The 25,138-nt window shown below is 34.5% G+C and overlaps 1 protein-coding gene and 1 long non-coding RNA gene across 4 annotated transcripts in view; both read left to right on the forward strand.

Annotated features, from left to right (window-relative positions):
- The window catches only part of WDR7 (WD repeat domain 7), a 472,816-nt gene that overhangs the window by 130,089 nt on the left and 317,589 nt on the right, over positions 1-25,138 (forward strand). For all 3 annotated transcript variants that reach the window (XM_074279428.1, XM_074279427.1, XM_074279429.1), the window contains one exon: positions 1,084-1,207. In XM_074279428.1, coding sequence (XP_074135529.1) covers positions 1,084-1,207 — 124 coding nt within the window. The remainder of the gene's footprint in view (positions 1-1,083; positions 1,208-25,138) is intronic.
- On the forward strand, positions 13,241-20,937 carry LOC141549674 (uncharacterized). Its single transcript, XR_012484414.1, has 2 exons — positions 13,241-13,301; positions 20,145-20,937. It is a non-coding gene; the product is annotated as an uncharacterized LOC141549674 (long non-coding RNA).

Here is a 25,138-nt window from a genome sequence, read left to right on the forward strand (position 1 = left end):
TGGCCCAGCAATATCACTCCTAAGTCTGTATCTCAGAGAGCTTAAAAAGCAAAAAGTAAAAGGATCTATATGTACAATAATATTTGTAACAGCTCTATTTGTGGTGGCAGTGAATTGGAAGTTGAAGGAATACCCATCATTTTGGACATAGCTGAACAACATAGGGAGATATATATGATAGTAATGGAATATTATTGTGTTGTAAAAAAATGAGCAAGCTGATTTCAGAAAAATCTCAGAAGGATTTTAGGAATTGTTGCAAAGTGAAGCAAGCAGATTCAAGAGAACTTTGTATACATAGTAATAGCATTTGTGTATGGTGATCAATTGTGAATGACTTAGCTATTGTGATTAATACAGTGAGCCAAGACAATTCCAAGCGACCCATGATGGCAAATCATATCTCTCAAGAGGGAACTGATAAACTCTAACCGCAAACTAAAGCATCATTTTTTTTACTTTGGCCATTTTTTTTTTAAACAATATGGCTAATATGGAAATATGTTTTACATTATTTCACAAGTGTAATTGATATCCTATTTTTTTCCCCTTTCACTAGGGTAAAGGACAGAGAAAGGGAAAGAATTTGGAACTCAAAATTTAAAAAAACCTCTAAAAATAAATAAAACTTTTAAAAATTAGAGAAATATTAAGGACATGTGTTTCAAAACTATACTTATAGTTTAAATTTTGAATTTTGTTAATTTGATAAATCATGCTGTCAACTTCTTTATCATTTAAATTTAATTTTCCATATTTAAAAGTCTCTGGATATTTACCAGCCTTGGATTATAACTTGAGGGGTGGGGCTGTTTTTTGCCTCTTTTATTATTTCCAGTGCTTAACACATTGCCTGGTACTTAGTAGGCACTTAATATTTATTGATTATGATTATTGTTCATTCCATGTTTTTTTTTCCCTTGCATACATAATTTGGACTACCATATTCTTAAGATTGTTTTATTACTTTTATAAAGTATTTTTTGTACAGTGATAAACAATTAAATATACTCTGCCTTTTCCTGTTCCCTAATATTTATAAGTAAACATCTTTATATTTCCTGATTGCCTGCTTGAATTTAGGTAAGAGAAGCTGCTCAAGCTTTACTGTTGGCTGAACTGAGAAGAATTGAACAAGGAGGAAGAAAAGAAACAATTGATGCTTGGGCTCCTTATTTACCACAGTATATGGATAGTGTTATATCACGTAAGTTTTCCTTTTTTTTTTTTCCTCTCTAAAATTTTCAGTTGATTCAAAATTTCAAGCTTATAATAAACAGAAAAATATCAAAAGCACCAAATGGGTATTTCATTGTAAATGTCACTGCAGGTCAGGTAGTCTCTCTCTCTCTCTCTCTCTCTCTCTCTCTCTCTCTCTCTCTTTTTTAAACAAGAAAGCTCAGCCATTTTTCCTTGTTTGACTTTGCCTTTGAGACATTTACTGATGCATATTTACATTATATATCACTACTCTAGAAAATGAGAAATTTCTAAACCAATAGGTGATAAATAAACGAGATTTCAATACTAGTTGAATTAATTTGTTTTTAAGATTATTGCAAATCCTCTGTTCTTAGAGTATTGAGAAGATATTTTGTTTATTTGTGGATTATATGTAAGTCAAGGTCCTTGTGAATAGATATTGTCTTATTCTTAATACCTTGGTTCCCGGGGCTAGCACAGTGGCATTTAGTAGTAGTTTAATAAATGCTTTTTTTAATTATTTAAAATTTAAATACCTTATAGAGGTATTTTAATATGAGAGATATTGACATATTAAAGGGAGATTGGAGTAAAGAACAAGGTAGCTCAAGCTATAAAAAAGGAGAGGTGAAATAATGAGCAGTTTCCATGTTTATAATTCGAAAAACCTACTTGGGAATAGTATTTTAAACTATATGTTCAAGAACTTGGTGAGAATAAATTATTTGAAGTAAAATGAAGTTTTTCTGGAAAATGATTTTAAAGATGGGGTTGAGATGCTGATGCTGAATCTGTATTTGGAACTGTTTGGGCATGGCAATCAAATTTGGATAATAGAGTACTCGAGTTATGGAAGATATGAGTGCAAAGGTAGGTTATAGAAGACTTTGAATGCTAAGTAAAGTTACTTGAGTCTTATCTGGTAGACTTTAGGGAGTCATCCAAGGGTCTTAATAGAGGATAATATAAGATTAATTTCAATAGTAGTATGAAAAATAGATTAGAGGGAAGACTGAGGCATTCTAGAATACCAGTTAGAAACCTGTTGAAGTAGTAATTTCCAGTCCCTTGCAATTTGGTTTCCAATCCATCACTGGACTGAAATTGCTCTTTCCAAGAATACTAATGATTCCTTCATTCTTATCAGTGCAGTACCTAACCAACCACAGTTTCAGAGTCAGACATATAATAAATAGTTTAATAGTTAGATTAGTGAAAAGAGAAACTGCTTGTTTTGGTAGCAATAAGAATAGAAAAGTTAGGAATGGGTTTAAGAGATAATTAAATAATTTAGAAGAAGTAGAAGGGGTGTTTTTTTGAGAGTCAAAGGACCTCAGTTTGAACCTTTGACTTGCTTGATCACAGATCAAGAATTTTTGTACCCTTCTATTCCAATTTATAATTTCCTGTAAATTTCTGTGCTGCAGAGTGGGGAGCCTGGGGTCAAGCAGTAATGATCTATAATTTGATAAAGGATTAAAGGAAACAAAAAACTTAGTTAAGATGACTATCTTTGGGTAAGATGATCCAATTTAACTGGCACACCTAATTTTAAAAGATAGAATCATAGAATTTTAGAGCTAGAAAGAGCTTTAGAGATTATTCAATCTATTTGTTGTACAAAAAAGGAAAAGTGGTAAAGTTATTTGCCCCAGTTCATACAAACTAATTTAGCATTACTTGTTCCTTAGAAGGCAATATTACCAAAGTGATCTAAGGCCTGATCTTGGTATTTTGCTGCTCAAAACTGTTTGGGATCCTATAATAAATAAAGGTACATTGGGGGAATTTGGAGATAAGATTACTACTTAGGGTAAATGGGGTGAGTAACTGACAATAGACAAAAGACTTGAGTTGCTCAATACTTTTATCTTTCTGTGATATTTGAAATGACAGAATGAAAATGAAAAAATGATTAATAGGGAGATAAAAATGAGATAAATGAATGAGATAGTAAAAAAAAAAAAAGCACTTACCTGCTCTTTATGAATTCAAATCATCTTGTCCAGATGTACTGCATCTTGAAGTACTAAAAGAGCTGGTAGGTATAGTTGATCTGTGTACACTTGAATTCACAAAAAAATTGTCAATTGATTACTGAATCACTATAAGCAATATTCAAAAGATGATAATCTTTTAAATTAAAAATTAAAAATAAAAATAAAATTAAAAATGAGAGATTCCACAGGACTGGGAAGAGAAAGTGTCTTGTTTTACAAAAAAAAGGAAGAAAATAGTCTTTAAATTATAAGCCAGTGAATTTTAATTCTGTTCTCAATTATGTGGTGCAGTGAATTGAATGCTGTGACTATACAGTTAGGAAGACTAGAGTTCAAATCTTGCTTCAGATACTTACTAGGTCTGAACTAAGGCAAATCACTTAACCTCAGTCTCAATTTCTCAAATATAAAATGTTAGTAATAATAGCATCTGCTTCACAGGTTATAAGGGGTTAAATGAGGTAATATGTAAGGGGCTTTGTAAATGTAAAGGGAAAACTAAAATAGAAATGGAAATAATGATTACCAAGAGCTTGTATGGTTTCATCAAAACATATCTTTGAATACTTATCTTATTTACTTTTTAAAATAGATTTATTAAGCTAGCAGGTAAGCAATATTCTATAACACAGTTTGATTGCCTTGTAGCAAAGGATTTGATGATCTCACAGTTTTTTTTTTTTTTTTTCCTTTTTAAACAATAGAAAGATATGGACTACATGTTAATACAATTAGATGGATTTACTACTGGTTAAATGGGTAGACTCAAAGAATAAGACATAATTAATTGTTCACCATTAACTTGGCAAGTTTCCAGTGGGAGGGTCCCAACGTCTGTGCTTTTAAACCTTTTTTTTCCCCAGTGACTTGGATAAAGGTTTATATAGCTTGCTCATCAAATTTGTATATGCCACAGACCTGGGAGAGGTAGCTAACATAATGGTTGACAGAATTCAGAAAAATCTCTACAACCTCAAGCATTGGGCTTTTTCTAATAGAGAAATATGTAAAGCTTTATTCTTGATCTAAAAACTCCATGTTCCACAAGTATAGAATGAGACAGGCATAGTTAGACTTGAACAATTTATATAAAAAAAAAAAACCCCAAAAAAACCCTGAAGGTCTCAGTGACATATAACCAAATGTTAACCAGCTGTTCTAGAAGATAATCTGTGCAGCACTATGTGAAGAGAATTACAGTGTACACAAATGAAGAGGAAGCAATAGTCATTTTCTGGAATGTGTCTAGAAGAGGCCTACCATGGAGAATGTCCATGAGCTCATATTAGATGAGCTTAACCAGGAAGAGAGGACTCTTGAAGGAGGACGCTTGGTCATAAATGCAGAATGTCTCAAAACTTTTAGTGAAGTTTTAAGCTATGTTAACCCAGGCAAGCCATCTTGGGTAGATATAGTTTGAAACGCATTGTATAGGGACTGCCCTTCATTTAGTCTGGCTATTAAAATTGAAGAAAAGAAATGATGATGAGTTATCATCAGCTTTTCTGCTGCTTTCTAAAGGCTACTGAGCCTTTCCATTTAACTTGCACCTGAAATTTCCTACAAATGCTATCTCCCTCTATTGCATTGTAATTTTTTTCCCCCGCCTGAGGCTGGGGTTAAGTGACTTGCCCAGGGTCACACAGCTAGGAAGTGTTAAGTGTCTGAGACCAGATTTGAACTCGGGTCCTCCTGAATTCAAGGCTGGTGCTCTATCCACTGCACCACCTAACTGCCCCATATTGCAATATAATTTAAAGAGAATAAGGACTATCTTGCTTTTATGTTTGTATCCCCAATGTTCTTCATAGGTTGTTTTATTTATTTTTTTAAACACAGTAAGCACTTAGTAAATGCTTTTTCTTTCATTTATCCATTCTTATCCAATGGTAGTTTTATTAAATTTATTCATAACAGTTATAATTACACAATATTAACTAATGTATATGTATTGAATGTTTGTTGAGTGCTGATTATTGAGCGCATAGTACCCAAAGTTGCCTTTAAATGATTGATTAAAAGAGCTAAATTTTTTATCTTATGAATTATTGTACTGTCATGGATGTATGTTAATTAGCTATTTTTATGTGAGCATGTGTGTATATTTTTACTACTGAAATGAATACTATTATTAGTTGTTTCACAAAGATTTTGATTGTAGTATGCTAGAAAACAAATAATACTATATGATCTTTCTTTTAGAGCAAAGTTTTGAAGTTTTCAGTTATTTGTTACATTCTCTATAGTATACATTTTCAGGAAGCAGTGTTTGTCTTTTAAGAAATGGAGTGAATCAATTTTTAGTTCATATATTGCTGTTTCCTTTGCCTTTCATTATGTATTGGAGCAACTATAAGGTAAATACTGATGATTCACTCTCATGCATCTTTCTTAATTGAGACCTAAGAGTGTGTGAGGTCACAAACATAATTATTTCTGATACCTTAAATTTTAGCTGTTCAGAGTGGAAAATCTTTTCCTTTCCTTTGGTTCTAAATAAATGTAAGCTATTTTTATTATATAACTCAACATTTTTCTAATTAGCATGCATTTGTGATTTTTTTGCAGTACTGAGCAATGCAGTACTAATAATATTTTACCTTATCTCAGATGTTTATAAAAAGAATACACAGGCACATATTAATGTCAGAAAGCATAGTCCTTTGATCTGTTGTCTGCCTTTTTAGCTTCCTTGTTAAGCTTTCTAGGGTAAGGATTTTTTTTTTTTTCCTTTCTCCCTTCCTTTGGTTACAGAGCAGGATATCTTTGTTCAATGAAAATCAATCTAATAAATGTTCAGGATTGAACTTCAGTAAGCCATATAATATTATCTGTTTAACCTGAAATTGAAATTATTATTATTATTATTTTTTGGATGATTCTTGAGTAATGGTCATTCTGGGCACAAATATGGATAAAAATAAAGATAAAATACATATACACATACACATACTACAGATGACAAGAATTGGCAGTGGAAAAATCTATTTTAGTTGGTAAAAATCATTTGAACCTCAGAACAGTTTTTGGATGATAGATATTTGCAAGGATGTTTGCAGAGAAAAGAACTATTGAAAGGAATTTAGCTTTTTCTTCTCTAAAGTCCAAGTTGCAGAAAATGCTTTTCTTTTGTCTGTTTTCAACAAGAATAAATCTTTGTTGTGCAGTGTCTGTTCAGTAAATGGTGATTTAAGGCTTACTATGTGCAAATTACTGTGCTAGAGTCTGGTGATTTAAAATTCTAGCACAAGTTTAGGTTGACATAAGTAAAATGGCAAGATATGTGATAATTATTTATTTTCATGGCAGAATGTGATTGATTGGAAAAAAAGAGACATTATGGTATAAAGAAAGGCACTGACTTTGCCTTTTGAAAATTTATTTCACTTTTAGCCTACATACTGATGCTCCTTAAAACACTATAATCACTCAGTTCCTCAATCTGCTTATCTGCTTTGAGTCTCTTCTACATCCTATCTCAGCCACACATAAAAATGTTCATACTCCACGATCTTGCCATTACCACCAAAAGTGGTGTGGGTACCACATCTCTGTTAAAGAACTCCAAAATCCTCTTATCCAGCCACAATTTATTAGCTTTTCAACTCTTCCTCTTTCACCTCCCTCCTTCCCTTAAAAAAAAAATCCTAGTTTTCATCTTTTTGATGACCTCTAGTCCCTTGATTCTTCCATTCTTTTCTATGCTATCTTCACTAATTCAATTCTACCCTGTCCTCCTCTTTTATATTCCTAGCCTCTTTATCAGATAGCCAGTTATGCCCAAGTAAGCCACAGTTGAGATAATTCAGCCTTGGATCACTTACACCATTTTCCTCCTTTGTTCATAAACAAAGATACTGCTGCTAAAGAAAGATAGAAAAAATTAGGTTACCATATTTTCCAGATCTCCTGCAAATTTATGTGTTTTTTTTTTGTTTGTTTTTGTTTTTAGATTTATTTTTCAGTGAGCATTGCATTATAAATCATGTTGGGAGAGAGGAATCAGAACAAAAAGGAAAAATTGTGAGAAAAACAAAAACCAAAAAAAAAAGTGAACATAAGCATCTGTTGAGTTACATTCGATCTCCATAGTTCTTTTTCTGGATATAGATGAGATCCAGAAGATCCAAAGGCTATTGGGATTGCCTTGGATTATTGAACCATTGAAAAGAAGCAAGCCTTTCATAGTTGATCATTATATGTTTTCACTGTTACTGTGTAAAATGTATTCCTAATTCTACTTGTTTCACTCAACATCAGTTCAGGTAAATTTTTCTAGGCCTTTCTATAAAATCAGCTTGTTCATCACTACAACTTATTCAACCTTTCCCCAAATGACTAGTAAGTAGCACTATTGAGTCAAAGGGTATGGCGCTCCAGAATGGTTGAATCATTTCACACCAACAATGTGTGAACAGTGTCCCAGTTTTCCCACATCCTCTCCAGCATTTGTCATTATTTTTTCCCATCACTGTAGCCAATTTTTCCAACATTGACCCTTACAAAACCTTTGTTCCAAATTTTCCACTCCTTCCTCCCAATACCCCCTTCTCCCTAGCTGGGGGGGGTGTAGCTGATAGGTTTTTCAAATCTCTTCCCATTCTTTTTTATTCTACATTCTCTCACCAAGTAATTTTGGAGAAGTGCTAATCTGATATTGAGCCCCTGCTCTTCTGCCAGCGATTGGAATGTCTGCCTGATTCCTCCAGGATCAAATGTAAAACATTTGATATTCAAAGTCTTGAATCCTTTCCCCCCTTTGTGTTCTTCTTGTAACTTACTCTCTAACTCTGATGCAGTGACACTGGCCTCCTCACTCTTCCATAAATAAAACACTCCATTCTGAGCTCTGGGCATTTCCTCTGGATGTCCCCTTTTCCTAAAAGACTTTCCCCCCTCATCTTTGCTTACTGACTTTAAGTTCCATCTAAAATCCTACAAATTACAGGAAGCCTTCCTTAATACTTTTTAATTCTAGTGATTTCTTTCTGTTAATTATTTTCTATTTATTCTGTATGTAATTTGTAATGCATTTTTTTTTCAAGTTGTCTTCCTCATTAGATTGTAAGCTCCTTGAGAGGGCAAGGACTGTCTTTTTCCTCTTTCTGTATCTCTGGTATTTATACTTTACATAGTGCATGACACAAAGTAGGTAGGCACTTAAGAAATGTATATTTGATGAGGTGTAGATTTGGAGTACCTAAATGAAATTAGGGTTTAATTGAGGTTTAATGAGTGTCAGGTTCGGGGTATAGAGAGTCAAATAGAGCTCTCCTGCAACCTCTTTGGATTCAGTGCAAGGATAGGGAGTTAAATGAGGTCTAGTAGTGGCACAAGATTCCCCTGTAAAGGAATTTACAGGCCCGAAAACCTAGATTGATAAAGAGGTTTATTATGGGGTTTGGAAGTAACGTTAAAGTCTAGTTAGTCAAAAGTAAAGGTAAAGATAAGAGGGCACCAGAAACAGTGTTTCAATGGGTAGAGATCCTTGGCATGCCAGGCATAAGGCTGGCATGTTTGGAACCTCTGCAAAGAGAATATTCCAGCTTGGCTCTTTTATAATGAGAGATTTAGCTATAGGGCCCTGTAGGTGGAAACCCAAGTTGGCTCAGATCTTGTGGGGGGCTAGGTCAAGCCCAGATTTCCTATTAGAATTCAAAGGGGTGCTTTTGACCAGGATTTGTGAATCAAAGGTCCTAGCTTCTTGAATTGATAATGCATCGGTGAGGAGGGTTGGGAACCAGTAAAGAATAAATCAATTTGAAAGGACTAGTTTCTTTAAGGGACCACTACCTGCATCATATTGATTAATTATAAAATAAGGCATTAATTCTTGCATTAATATCTCAAAGGATTTATAGCATTATAGATTTATATCTCAAAGGGATCTTGGAAATTCCTTTTCCAATCCACTTATGAATGAAGAACCTGAGATCTTAGAGAGGTTAAGAGGTATAAGGTTGCACAGGTTATAAGATGTATAATTTAAACTCAGTTCCTCTGACTTTGAATTCAATATTCTTTCCCCTGTACCATATTGCTTCTCATCAGGAAAATGTTTTCTAAACCCACAAAGTGCTATATAAATGCAGACTTTTTCCCCCCGTCTTTGGTTCTATAAGAAGGCAAGATCTTGGCAAAAGTACCACCAGAAATTTCTTATATTGAATGAATGATAAGGCATATATGAAATCCCTTCTCTGGGCCAGATACTGTGCTAAGTATTGGGAATTTCTGTCTTCCACTGGAGATAAGAATAAAAGCAAGCAAGAAAGTCTGACCTCTATGGAACTTTTATTCTAATAGGTAAGATAGTCCCTATAGGAGAGTGATTTCTCAACAGAGAGGACTGGACAGTGAAAGGAAATGGTGATTGGAGTCATAGAGCAAATGATTGACATTTTCTTTCCTTGAATGCTATTTTTGACCATGATTCTTAAGAGCTAAGAATGTCTAAGAGACAAGAGTATGAGGGATAGATGGCATGGAGGTAGCCAGGAAATAAGGGTGAACCAAAGAGCAGAGCATGATGAAGTGAATGCTTAACTTGTCAGAGCCTGAACTTAAAAAGATAGTAGTTAGAGTTCCTGTGGGAGGAACCCACAAGATAGCATTGTATAGAGATGATTGGAAAACCATTAAAAAATGATCCCTTTAGCATGGCTTAGGGGTAAAGGGAATGGGATATATATATATTTAATTATTGCTTTCCTGAGATCCTTTTGGTGATCTCTACCCATTCTCTTTCCCCCTTTCTCTCCCCCCCCCTTAGTTATTTAGAATTCAGCTTTCTTTTAGTGATTTTAAAATTTCCATTTAAGTAATTACACATTTTTTTCTTTTGGTTCTGCCTTTTTCACTCTCTATCATTTCATTCAGGGTTTCATATATCTCCTCCATATTCCTTTTATTTGTTATTTCTTATTGCACAGTGATATTCCATTATATTCACCTACCACAATTTTTTCAGTCATTTGAAATATTCATTAGAGATAGTTGCCCACTTTGTTTCCTAGAATCTTCCTACCCTGGAAGAAACCATCTTGGTTTCTAGGTTTTTGCTGTAACAAAAATACTTATAAGGGACTTTTTTTATTTTTGACTTCTCTTTAGTATGAGCCTACTAGTGAGATCATTGATTAAAACAGTTTAATCATTTTGTTTGCTTTGTTACAAATTGCTTTCCAGAACTGATCAATTTATAGCTCTACCAATAGTGAAACTGTCTTCCTCAAGGCCCTCCACTAATAACTATTTGTGTGTGTTGGACAATTTTGCCAAATTGTAAGAGGTGTGATGAGGCTTCAGAATTATTTAATTTGCATTTATTTGTAATATTTTATATGGCCATTCATATTAATATCTGCAGTTCCTTGGGAAACTGCTTCCTTCTCTTTAGTCATTTATTTGTTAGGTGATGTCTAATTGTATTTCCATGAAAAAAAGGTCAAGTCTTTGGGAGAAGTTTTATTATAAGTGCTAGGAACTGTGCATATCATGGGAGCAGAGAATGAGAATAGAAAGGCTAAATTGGTCCAATATAGTGAGAATAAAATCATAATTATGAGGTCCTGAATGATGCTGTGGGCAGAAACTAAAGAATTGATTCCTGAGGCAAGCAGGGAGAAGGCACTGATGAATTTAGTTCTGTGGACCCACCCTCAGGAGAGATTATCCAGTTTGAAATCCAAGTTATGTTAAACTCTTGAGGCCCACACTCTGTGGAGATCTCGAGTAGTCTCTCTCACCTTGCCCATTCCCTTCCAGGAATCTCAGTCTTGTCCCTGAAGTTAAATTTTTCCTATAAAATCTACTTATGGGCCATCCCATGGCTTCTGCTTCCTTTGGGTCAATCTGCCATGGAAGGGACTCTGCCTTGTTTTATCTTTCCCCTTTCCCTTCCTGTGCCATGTGGTATCTCTCTTAACTGTACTTTGCTTCTCAACCCTACTTCTTCTTACAGCTAGGTAACTCTTTTAGGATGCTGAGTCCCTTTTCAGAGTTAACCTGCCAGCTGGGGACTTGCCTCATGGGAGGCTCCCTTTCTATGGTTAATTGTGAGTTCTTCTGAGGAACTTGTCTCTCATATATTCTTCCACTCTATTTCATTTACCATTTCTGGTGTCTCTTGTATCCTTTTATTTTGTCTGTAACCATTTCCCTAAATAAATCTACCTTTTGCCAAAGAAAATGGCTGTTGTGAATTTCTTATATTACCAAAGCCCAACTTTTGGTGTCAAACCTCACTTTATCAACCGATAGTAACAAAAAAGCAGTTTTAAAGTTAGGAAAGGTCATTTCTCTTGTTTGAGCTTCACAGCAGTCCTGGGAAGTTGGTACCACAGATATTATTGTTCCCATGAAGTAAGAGAAGTTCTGAGAGTTTCAGTAATTTCTCTGTGGTTGTGATCTTTAGAGACAGGATTTGAACCAAAACCTTCTTAATAACAAGTAAATTACTCTCTCTTTTACTTCCTGTTGTTTCTTTATGATACATTAAAATTATTTGTCTAGCAATTGTGGATATATTGGTGGAAGAAGGGGGTAGGCTGATAGCAGTCAGTTAGAGTTTTTTAGAAACTATTATAATAGCTTAGGTAAGCAGAAATAAAGGCCTCAACTTGAATGGTTCCAGTGCATTTAAAATGTTGATAGTGTTGGGGGGACAGAGAGGAAGACAATCACAAGTTTGGGTGATTGGTTAGATTGGGGGAGTGCAAATTACCAAATATCACTCATATTATTAATCTAGATGGCTGGGAATATTGCTCTGTTATCAACAAAAATCAAAAATTGAGGGGAGATCAAGATTTAGGTGTGATGGAGTTTAAACTAGCTCAGTTAATTACAAAGCTATAGGTTTAATCCTTTAAGTATGATAATGTTTAAGAATTCCTTTTACTTTTAATGTCTTTGTGTGTTATTGAGGTGGGGTGAAGGAGAGAAAGTCATAGTAGTTATGTAAGTTGAGGAATTGAATGGTTATAGTGTCTGAGGGAGAATCAGTATGTAGGATATAAGTGTGAAAAGATTTTTAATGGGAAACTTCTGAAAATGTATTTTGTTTTCTTAAATATAGTATGCTGACCATATTTAATCTTTTATTACTGATTCTGAGTCATATGAGTCAATTATATCAGGTCTTTTTAATTTTTTTTTCCTTTTTTTACCTCTTTTTTTCTTTTCTTTTTCTTCTTCTTTTTTTTTTTTTTTTTTTTTTTTTTTTTCTGAGTCATTTGGGGCTAAATGACTTGCCGAGGGTCACCAAGCTAGGAAATGTTAAGTGTCTGAGGTCAGATTTGAACTCAGGTCCTCCTGACTTCAGGACTGGTGCTCTATCCACTGTGCCACCTAACTGCCCTTGCCAAGAAATTTTTATGTGAACCCTGGGTATATAGGTATTAAAATTTTAAAAAAATTATAGATAATCATAATTTTGCTACCCTCACATTCAGCTATGAGACCCCATATGGTGTTTACAACCCACAGTTTAAGAAGCGGGGGAGTTATGTTATTGTTTACAGATCTCAGTAGCTACTGAAGTATGTATACTCTTCTATGTGAAAAGGCTCTAGATTGCTTTGTTGGATTATTTGTTTTTACTATAATTACACAATGTTAAAAGAGGTTGTTAGTAATATGAACTTATTTTTTCAGATGAGGAAACTTATGGTTTAAAAAAATTTAATTTTTGCTACATATAGTTATTTTGTTTCTTCCCTATTGTTACATTTGATTATTTTTCTGATTGTAATATGATTTCATTTATCCTTCTTTCCTATAGTATATTACTTGTTGCTTCTGATTTAACATGCACAGTGAAACCAGACAATGAAATTTCTTAGACTTTCTTAGACAAGATTCTATGTGAGGCCCTTGGAGGTTTTTCAGTAAGTAGAGTATATAATGCATGGTCTTTTAAATATCTCCTTTAGGAGCAGGAAGGCCATTTTTGTTTGATTTTTGCTTCCTGCTTGAATTCTAGGTAGGTGATATCTTAATGTAGTTCTCTAATATAGGTTATTTTCTTAAATTAAATTTTTTTTTTTTTTTTTTTTTTTTTTAGTTATCAAATTGTGCATATCCTTTAATCCAGCAGTATTACTACTGGGCTTATATCCCAAAGAGATATTAAAGAAGGGAAAGGGACCCGTATGTGCAAAAATATTTGTGGCAGCCCTTTTCATAGTGGCTAGAAACTGGAAATTGAATGAATGCCCATCAATTGGAGAATGGCTGAGTAAATTATGATATATAAATGTTATGGAATATTATTGTTCTGTAAGAAATGACTAGTAGGATGAATATAGAAAGGCTTGGAGACACTTAAATGAACTACAGCTAAGTGAAATGAGCAGAACTAGATCATTATACACTTCAACAAGAATACTGTATGTGGATCAATTCTGATGGAAGTGGCTATCTTTGGCAATGAGAGGATTCATTTCAGTTCCAGTTGATCAGTGATGAACAGAACCAGTTACACCCAGTGAGAGAACACTGGAAAATGAGTGTGGACTGCTTGCATTTTTGTTTTTCTTCCCAGGTTATTTTTACCTTTCTAAATCCAATTTTTCTTGTGCAACAAGAGAACTGTATATATATCTACATTTAAGATATACTTGAACATGTGTAACATATGTGAGACTGCCTGCCATCTAGGATAGGGAGGTAGAGGGAAGGAAGGGAAAAGTTGAAACAGAAGTAATTGCAAGGGTCAATATTAAAAAATTACCCATGCATATGTTCTGTCAATAAGAAGCTTTAATAATAAAAAATAAATAAATAAAAATTTGAGGTAAGAGATGTTTGATTTTGTTAATGGAGGACATCATTTGTAATTATCCAAATTCTGGTATTCACTGGAATATATAGTAGATGGTTTAGAATTTCAAAGTAGCTTCTCTAAATAATTTTTTAGTGTTTTTGAAGTAGGATTGATAAGGAAAGTAGTAATTTAAGATTGGGTTAATGAACAAAAACAGCTTTATGTTTGTTTATTGTCTAAGGATATGATGGTAAAATGCTAGTGATTCATTGGAATAAAATAGATTTGCTTTTTTTCTTTTCTCCCAGAGACATAGCTATTGAACTTAAATTTTAAATAGTCCAGACTGGTCATGTATTTTATACTTTTAAGCTCCTCTATTGATTTAGATTTGGCACCTTCCCTAATGGAGTAACAATGGGATTTCTCTGCTGTCATTCACAACTTCTAATACATTCCTTTTGCTCTATGCAGTATGAATTCGAGGAGGTCATCTTCCAACATCCTTTTAGATTTCTTTATTTGTTGTATATCTGTCATAAACTGACAGATATTAGCATATTTCAATGACACATTCACTTTTAGAATATTAATGGAAGTACTTAGTAAACTATGCTTCATCAAGATGTGATTAGGTGTACCTAACTGCACTGCATATATTCTGTACATAAGAAGTCAGTACTTTGCTTGTTCCTCCTTCTCCAACTTGCTGCTCTTAAGTCCCTTCTCTATGAGTATTGTCTTGTATGGAAGTTGATATAGCAAGTCTGATCTTCAGTTATACAAAGAAGAGAGCACATGTTTTTTTCTTCATTGTGTTATGATTTCTGGAAATGGAAAATTGGAAAGGATTTTGCTGTTTGTCAGTAAGAAAGTGATAAACATTTCTTTTGTTTGTCTGTCATTTTCAAAGAGGACCATGACATCAGAGAGGTGATGGCATGACATTGAGGGAATTGGATTTACATTTTTCCTGCAGAGTCATCTGGGTCCAGTGGCTGGATATGGATGAGGATGACTAGAGATGGCCTCAGATATAGTGGGAGACTTTTTAAGCTAAGGTCTCAATTTGACTAAGGCAATGCCCACTCATTGATTAGGCCTAGGCAAGAATTGAGGCAAAGTGTGGCTTGTTTTACCTAGTCCCCCCCTCCCCCCCCAAAAAAAGGGAAGGGGAAGATCTTCAAGGTTTCTGGCACAAGCAGAAGCAATTGTTATTTACATTAATTCTGAGTCAACAAAGGCCCAAAGATCAATTTGGACTTGACTTGGGACCTTTTTTTGACCCATTCTAGAGAGTCAGAGTGATTTGGTTAAGGAATGGTCCTTAAGAAAGAAATATAGTAGGTAAAACTGCAAGGTACTTGTGATGTTTCAGAGATCAAGAAAAAACATTGTATTCCTTTGGAAAGAAGGTAAGGGTATGATAACCTATGTAGTAAGGTGTAAAGTTCTGTTGTCTCCAGAAACTGCCTATCGCTATCTGGTCTAGAGGAGAGACTTCTTCCTCCAGAGAGCCACTCTAACTGACCTAGAACAGAGACTCTTCCTTCCTCCAGAGAGCCACCTCAAGTCTGGTCCAGACAAGACTCTCAATCTCTCAAGTGCTGCCCTCTTTTATCCTCCCAGAGAATGGGCGTGGGATAACGCAAGGCTTCTGGGAAAAATTACTTCAACCAATGAACTTGCTCCTCCTAAGCATGCAAGCTCCTCCCCAGGAGTTCCCAAGTAAAACTCCCAGTAAAGGCCGGAACTAGAGAATTGGTAAGTACTGACTTAGCACTTAGTAAGAACTTATCATCTCATTATCTCATTAGCACTTAGTAAGAACCTAACAGTAAGGAAAAAAAAGAAGGGAGGAAGGAAGAGATGAAAGGAAGGAGGAAAGGAAGAGGTGGAATAAGGGCTATGTTGTCCAACTGACCAATTCCAATGGGCCCCCAATAGGGCATCCTACTCTCAGTGGTTGTTGTTTGTCCTTCCTTCTTGAAGAGGATCATGACATCAGGGAGGAGATGTCATGACATATCAGTGAGTTGGATTTAAGTGAGATTAGGCTTTGCAAAGTCACTACCCTCATTTTTTTCCTCTAGAGTCATCCAGAACCAGTGGCTGCAGCAGGAGACCTTGGCCCTTTTAAGCTAAGGGCTTTAACTTGTCTCAGTTTGAATGAGGCAATGTCCCACTGATGGTGATTAAAGTACAATAAGAAAGAAATGAGGCAAAGAATGGCATTTCACTGATTATGACAATGACATTTCAGGACTAAAGAATCTTTAATCTTGATATCCCTCCTGTCTCTCCATATAGAGAATATAGGAGGTGGTCTTGTTTTTGGGAGTACCTCTGTAATTATAAAGCTTCCCTATAACATTCTTCTACTGCTTTTTCACCCCCCTTTTCACAGAAGAGAATTGTTCAATCTTTTGGAACTACAACAAATATTTCTCCAGCTTTCAGCACTATTTTTGTCCTCTTATCCCTTTCCTGGGAGTTATTACCAATTTTCCTTATGATCAGCTTCTGCCTTTTCTTCATGCATGTATTGAGTCAGTGTCCGTTATCTTTTTTTTGTTTAAGAAGTTGGCGCATTTAAGTCCTATGGAGTATATTTTATAAAGGTTCATTCAACCTGTGATGCCTCCTTTATTCAGCTTTAAAAATGGGGTTCAAAATTAAAATGCTCGATTTACTTTTAACTGTATGTCTTCTAGTGGTCCCTGCTATATAACAAATGACCTAATATTAGTTGCTATGAAGAGTATGATATTGATTTGTGCCATTAGTCTCTTGCTGATTTGCTGAAGAACAGAATTTTATAACGCTAATGGAAATAAAGTGCTTTACAAAACACTGCACATGAATACTAGAACATATCTTTGCAGTAGAACATGTGTCTACTAAGCTTTTAAAAATATATTTGCTTTGTTGTAATACAAGTAGATGCTAATGATTGGCAGTCCTGTTCTCAGTGTGCATGTTTTTTTTTTTTTTTTACCCCAATGCATGATGTGAGGCTAATAATCCTTTGACATTTAAACTGTAATTACTGAATATTTAAAAAAACAATTTTGATGGAAATATGAATAAAGTATTATTGTATTATTAATTTTGTTTTTATTGTATTCCATATATATATATATATATATATATATATATATATATATATATATATATACTTAAAACCTTAGTACGAGCCCTACCATGGATGTTTTTGCTTCAGAGGGAAAGAACTTAGAAGTATCATTTTAAAAATCACATAAACTGTTTACTAAAATTAATGTTTCAATGCTTGTTTGGATATCTTATTCCAGTATTTGCTGATTGTTACATAAATAGGTCAAATTAGACTCTTAACTATGAGCTAGCCTTAAGTCTAGTCTTACAATATTTTTTGAGTCAAAACCCTTTTTGTTTTAATTTCATTTTTTTCTGTAATAACTATTATCATGGCTATTTGTTGAATTAAAATCTTACTGGATTTTGATGTGTCTATTGTGTATTTTAGTATTTGTATGATGTTTCATTTTAGTTTCAGTTTTCAAATAGAGTTAAATATTTTGGAGCAAACTTGTTCTATAAATCTGCAAATATAAAGAATATTTTATTAAAATTATTTTATTTGATTGATTTTAAGCATGTAGTTTGATTTTAGACAGATTATGATTGATTTACTTTCCCTAGCCCTATTAAATGCTAAACCATTGTCTATAAAAGTACTCAGTATTTTTGTGAGATTATGTATATACTTTCTATATTTGACCTAAAACTTATCTAGCTCATAAAAGATTTTCTTTGATTGTCTTGAACATGAAATTTACAATTATGAGCTTGTACATTATTTGTGGATTAAAAACTTGTATCTAGTCTATATTAGTGCTATATGACAATCATGGTCCTGTTTATATTTTTCTTGTAACTTCTTAAAATCACAGGAAAAGAGAGATTGTTTATAGGTTAGGAAGCAACTTTTTGTAGAAGGCAAGAATTTTCTATTCTAAGCTGAATAATTTTAGTTTTTATGCATTTACATCCTATTTTTAAAGGATCTTAACTGTGTAATATGTAAAGTAAAATCAAAGCATTGCATGAAATGTTTACATTATATACAGAGCAGTCAGTTGATTTCCAATATTTCTTAATACCCAACATATAAAACACATTACATTATAGCAAAAATAAAGAATGAACATAGTAGTAGAGAGCTGACTACTCCTTCACCTCTTGTGTGTGTGATATTTAGGGAGAATTAACAGCTCTTCTATGAGAGGTTGCTGAGTCCTTTTCAAGCTATTTACCCACCTTTGTGTACACTGTCATCTTAAACTCATCTGTGGATCCAAGAAGCTGTAACATGCACAGTGGCCACATCTTGGTAAAACCATTTAGGCAGATGAACTAAACCTGTTTTAGGGTAACTGATAGGGGATGTCTATCTGAAGCAAGTAAAGACTTCCCCTGGCAGAATGAGCATGAGAAAAAAAAAAATTATTCCTGTGACCATGAAGACCATTGAAGCAAATGCAGTGGAGCACTTAAGAGCTTGGTGAGACAATGAAGACGCCAAAGTCATCCATTTCAGGCCATCTCCAGTAGTCTTGACTTTTTTCTTCCTATTAGATTTTGATGACTCTGGAAGAAAGAATGAGAATAACATTTTTGTATAACTCTGCTTCACTTAAATCCAATTCTTGCATGAGTTAAGACATGACTCTGTGAAGTCACTGGACCTCTTGGAAAATGAAGGACAAGCATCAGCTTTCTGCTGTGGAATCAGTGATGTGGCTTACTTAGATGGTCCTAGAACAGAAGAGTAGAATTATGAAATTATAATTGATGAAAAATTACAACTAGGAACAGAAAAATGACATGAACTAATTGCAGAATTTTGACATATTTGTCCTCTTTATGTAAAAAGTCTTAGTGAAGAATATATATTTATTATAGATCTAAAATGAACATAAAGTCTTAAAGAGTGACTTATTTTTTCTTGAATTGCTGTTGAGTGTAATGGTGCAGTGATTATAAACTTTCCAAAATTGAAATATATGGTTAGAATTTTCTATTTCATTTCATGGATGCATGCTTGAAGTCTTGCACCTTGTTCACAGTCCAGGAGAGGGGAAAATGGAGCTTTCTATGTACTTCCAACCTACTGATGCCCCCAGATTCTTTCTTTGTCCTTCCTGTGCCTCCAGTGAAAGAACTTCCTTGAAAAATACTGCCCAATGGTAGGAAAGCATTATTTATGATGACTATAATGAAAGACTTGAGCATATTTTTATTTCCTTCAAATGTACTAAAATAAACAACTTCTATAATAAAAATTTTAAAGAAGTTGCTAAATATTTCAGAAAAATCATGTGTTGAAACATTTATGTAATGTGATTTGCACCATGTTTTTTCATGCTAATTTATTATCTTTAAAAAATTTTTTTTACAATATGTTCTTTTTTATTATTATTATACCTTTTTATTTACAAAATATATGCATAGGTAATTTTTCCTCATTGACAATTGCAAAACCTTTTGTTCCAGCTTTTTCCCTCCTTCTCCCCACCCCTTCCCCCAGATGGCAGGTTGACCAATACATGTTAGATATGTTAAAGTATAAATTAACTACAATATACGTATACGTGTCCAAACAGTTATTTTGCTGTACAAAAAGAATCAGACTTTGGAATAGTGTACAATTAACCTGTGAAGGAAATCAAAAATGCAGGTGGACAAAAATAGAGGGTTTGGAAATTCTATGTAGTGGTTCATAGTTATCTCCCAGTTCTTTCCCTGGGTGTAGTTGGTTCAATTCATTATTGCTCTATTGGAACATATTTGGTTCATCTCATTGTTGAAGAGGGCCATGTCCATCAGAATTGATCATCATATAATATTATTGTTGAAGTATATAATGATCTTCTGGTCCTGCTCATTTAACTCAGCATCAGTTCATGTAAGTCTCTCTAGATCTTTCTGAAATCATCCTGCTGGTCATTTCTTACAGAACAATAATATTCCATAATATTAATATACCACAATTTATTCAGCCATTCTCCAATTGATGGGAATCTACTCAGTTTCCAGTTTCTGGCCACTTCAAAGAGGGCTGCCACAAACATTCTTGCACACACAGGTTCCTTTCCCTCCTTTAAAATTTCTTTGGGATATAAGCCCAGTAGTAACACTGCTGGGTCAAAGGGTATGTACAGATTGATAACTTTTTGAGCATAATTCCAAATTGCTCTCCAGAATGGCTGGATGTATTCACAATTCCACCAACAATGTATCAGTGTCCCAGTTTTCCCACATCCCTTCCAAAATTCTGCATTATCTTTCCATGTCATTCTAGCCAATCTGACAGGTGTGTAGTGGTATCTTAGTGTTGTCTTAATTTGCATTTCTCTGATTAATAATGACTTGGAGCATCTTTTCATATGGCTAGAAATAGTTTCAGTTTCTTCATCTGAGAATTGTCTGTTCATATCATTTGATCATTTATCAATTGGAGAATGGCTTGATTTCTTATAAATTAGAGTCAATTCTCTATGTATTTTGGAAATGAGGCCTTTATCAGAATCTTTGACTGTAAAAATGTTTTCCCAGTTTATGCTTCCCTTCTAATCTTGTCTGCATTAGTTTCATTTGTACAAAAACTTTTCAATTTGATATAATCAAATTTTTCTATTTTGTGATTAGTAATGATCTCTAGTTCTTCTTTGGTCATAAATTCCTTCTTCTTCTACAGATCTGAGAGGTAAACTATCCTATGTTATTCTAATTTATTTATAATCTCATTCTTTATGCCTAGGTCCATGCTAATTAAGTATCATTGAAATGTGTATATATAGTGATTTAATTTCTTTGACAGTTGAATGCCAAAAATATATAGAAGTAACTTTATATATATAAAATTTTTGCTTTCAAATATTATTTTCATAATATTTTGCAGTATGGGTTAATAAATGCCCACCCTGAGGACTTATTAGTTTTATAAACTATAATTTGATCATTTATGAATATAGATTAATATATGTTTGATTCAACTCCTTATGACAGATATACCATAATCAACAATGACATACTTCAGTGGTAGTTTTTATTTGACCATTAGCTTCAGTGAATTAATTATCCATGGATATGGTTGTCTATGTAAATTTAATACTTTTATGTAATGTTCTCTTTTCTAAAGTGTAATGTTCTCTGAGAGCAGGTTTCTTGGGGAGCTTCTAGAGGCAGCCTTAGTTTCAGTTCAGTTCCAATAATCATCTCAAATTTAGCCAGGAGTTAAAATCCAAATCCTTCATTGTTTCTTTCAAAGTCTTGTCTCTTTTCCTGGGCCTGGTTAGCGTTCTTACAGGCCTAGCTCTCTCCTTGGTTCCAAGAGTTCTCTCTGAATGTCTCCAGCCATCACAAAGGTGAAAGTTGGAATGAATCTTCTCCGCCTCCCAGAGAGTGGGCTTGTGGGTTTCTGTGGGCTTGTCTTTCTGGCCCATAACATCTCCTGCTTTCTTTTGATTTATAACATAAGTGGATATGACTTCCTTGACTTCTCAAGAAGGTGAAAACCCCCAAAAAGAAGGTGATCATTCCTTCCCTGACTGCTCAAAAAAGAAGTGAAAACACCCTCCCTGACATCTCAGGAAGGGAGATGAAAACACCAAGGAAATGGGAAGTCAAATCAGATTAATGGGTTTCTGAAGGGGCTCAGTCTTAAAACAGGTATACATAAATCCATCAATATGGGAGGTATTAAACATAATTACATAAATTGCATAAGCATGTAACAGTACAATATAGGCTAGTAGTGATGAAACAAATAACATGAATCAACATGCGGAATTATACATGTCCATAAATCCTAGAAATAGTCTAAAAGGAATCCATTGTCCATTAGTTCATGTGCCAGGAATCCAATAATTCCTGCAAGTTTTGAAGTCTTGCAATAGTCTCATCTTGTATTAGGGAATCCAATGATTCCTGCTGGTTTTCAAGTCCTGCAACAGTCTCATCTTGTGTTAGGGAACCCAATGATTCTTGCAGATTTTGTTCTTAGATTTTTCCTTTTGTGTCCAGATTTTTTTTCTTTTTCTGTCTCTCTCTGATAGATAAGGCGAATGTGGTTCATTGGCACCCATCTGATTCCTTCTCCTTCTGTGGAGATACAAGCAAACCCTTTCTCCCAGGCAGTTAACCTATCTAATTCCCTTCTATTTACCACTTTCTAAATCTCTCCTCATCATCTGGCAATTACATTGGAGCTGCTTGCACTGGACACTGCCCTGTTGGTTTAAAAAACCTGTATTCTTCCCAGTTGCAATCCCTTTCTGCCATCTGATTGCTTTTTGGCTGATTGATCATATAATCCCTTTCTGCCATGTAATTACTTTTATGCTGGTGGATCACATCAGAGTCCTGACCTTCTAAAGACTCTTTGGGTGTAAACTCAGCTGCCATCATGCCCCATCTGTCTTTTGATTGAGGTCTTGGAGCTGGGCCTCACCTCTCATTTCCCTGGGCCAATCTACATTCTGAGGCCCAGTGTAAGCCCTTGTGGTATTTTGGACATGGGGTTTTAGGTCTTCTCACAGCTTGCTTTCTCACTCTATATCCATATCTACATGGAGCTCTTAGATGTCCAACTTTTCCTCATTGAAAACATTGATGACTCTCTCTAGAAGACCCTTGCCAAGAGGGACCTTGTCTTTCCATGTTCAGCATGGTCTGGGTATAACAAGTATTTGTGCCTACTGTAGCACAGCATCTTATGATCTCCTCCAAAGGAGCATTTTTGTGTAGTCCCCATATAATTCTTTTGCAAACCTCATTGGCATTTTCCTTAGCCAGATGTCTGGTCATTATTTCTGTAGCTGCATTTTCTCCAATGGTTCTTGTTACAGCTATTTGCAAACATCCCACAAAATATTCAAAGGGTTCTTTGGGACCTTGCTCTATTTTTGTGAAGGCTTCCCCTCTATCTTTTTGTCTGGGGAGGGAACCCAAGCATTTGTTGTAGCATTGGCGTTCTGTTCATAAGCTGTTGTGGGGTAATTAATCTGTTCTGAATTCTCTCCATACTGAACTTCACCTGCTAGTTGGTCAAAAGTGATTTTACATTAATTCATGTTTGCCTGTTGTGTCTGGATTGGATCCTACATAATTCATGGTATTCTGAAAGCCACAACAAGTTTTGTCCAGGTTCTAAACATGTCCTTGCTATGGATTTCCAGTCACTGGGGGTTAGGATTTCATAAGCCAAACTATCTAGTAACATCTTAACATAAGATGATGTAGCTCTATAAAGAATGCAACCTTTTTTCAAATTCTTAATATTTTCCAGATTAAAAGGAGTGTATCTTCTATTTTTTTGACCTGAAGAGTCAAGCTTTTCAATCACAGGGTATGCATATATTAAATCAGATACATCCTGTCCTTCATTTTTTGCCTTAACTAATGCTTTTTCTAATGTTGTCATAGCCTGCTTAATAGTGGATCTGATTGCATTACTGCCTCTCTTCCTCCTCCTTCTCTCTCCACCCATGAAGGGTTAATTGAGGGAGGTAGATCAGGGGATTGGAAATGATCTATTTCTCCTGCTGTGAATTCTTATCTGATTCTTCATCCTTTTCTCCTAGTTTACTTGGCACCTCCCTTTCCTGCTCTTTCTTCTTTTTCCTTATTCTATAACTTATATAATTTCCTAAAGCCAATTGTATTAAATTATATGTATTAAGTGTATCTTTGAAAATTGAGTCAGGTCCATTTTTATTGTAGTATTGACAAAGTTGCTCTCCTACTAATTTCCACTCTTCTAGATCCAGTTCTTTTTCCATAGAGAACCAAGGAGATGTGTACTGTATAGTTTCTAAAAGTTCAGTGATCTACTCCCAATTTATAATCAAACCTTTGCTTTTCATAACCCTGACAATGCTCTCTACACATTTTCCTTGATGAAGAAAAGCAGGCTATTTTCTAAACATGTCCCATTTTAACTGAAGCACTAGTTTAACCCTTTAACAAAGTTTCCTTGTCTGTTTTTGTACTCACCCTAATTTCTGGGTCACTGAGACTTTTCCACTTTATCAGGATCAGAGGCTTTTCCACTGAAATCAGGGTCATGTTTGTCCCACATTCAGGCACCAAAATGTAATGTTCTCTTCTCTAAAGTGTAATGTTTTCTGAGAGCAGGTTTCTTGGGGAGCTTCTGGAGGCAGCCTTAGTTTCAGATCAGTTCCAAGAACCACCTCAAATTCAGCCAGGAGTTAAGATCCAAATCCTTTAATTCCTTCAAAGTCTTATCTCTTTTCTTGGGCCTGGCTAGCTTTCTTAGAGGCCTATCTCTCTTCAAACATCTCCAGCCAGCACAAATATGGAAGCTGGAATGAATCTTCTCCGCCTCCCAGAGAGTGGGCTTGTGGGTTTCTGTGGGCTTCTGTGGCCCATAATACTTTTATTTTTGTTTTTAATGCCCTGGTAAATAAAATAGTTTCTAAAATCATAAAATAGCTAGAACTAAAACAGTTCTATTATCTATTAAAAAATGGATTTAAAATTTGTTTTGCTTCTTCTTTTTGTGTCTTTTCTAGTTAAATAGTTGTTGAGTTATATAGCTAATCCATCTTGCATTTGATTTTTATTATCATTTGTTATGAGAGACAAAATGATGCATTAGGTAAAGCTGGCCTTGTAGCCAGTAATACTGTGTTCAAGTCTGACCTTAGACACATTGGTTGGGTAAGCCTGGACAATTTACTTAACCTGTCAGTGCTCCAGGCAATCATAAGTTACAGACATTTAAAACCATTGTGCCATACTGCCTTAGTAGCATTTATTGTACCAGTGGAATTACAATTCCAACCTTTCTCCCTACTTCCACTTTCACACTTCCTCCCCCTTCCTTTCCTTTTCCATCTCTCTTTACATTTATTATTTATTTTCAGAGTCCATGAGTATTATAGTGTTGGTGAGATTATGTTGAAAAACAAAAAGAATATATGCATTAGGAGTTTATATTTCAAATATATAAGGAGCATACCAAAGGGAGGATAGTTTTCTTTACCATGAAGCTATCTTTGATTAAAACACTGTAAAAGATTGCATTCAGAGCTAGACATACCTCTTTCTTTTAAATAACTTGGCATAACCACCATTAGTAAGGAAAAAGGCATAAAAT

This window comes from Sminthopsis crassicaudata, chromosome 1 (assembly GCF_048593235.1).
Source record: "Sminthopsis crassicaudata isolate SCR6 chromosome 1, ASM4859323v1, whole genome shotgun sequence".
NCBI classification, from domain to species: Eukaryota; Metazoa; Chordata; class Mammalia; order Dasyuromorphia; family Dasyuridae; genus Sminthopsis; species Sminthopsis crassicaudata.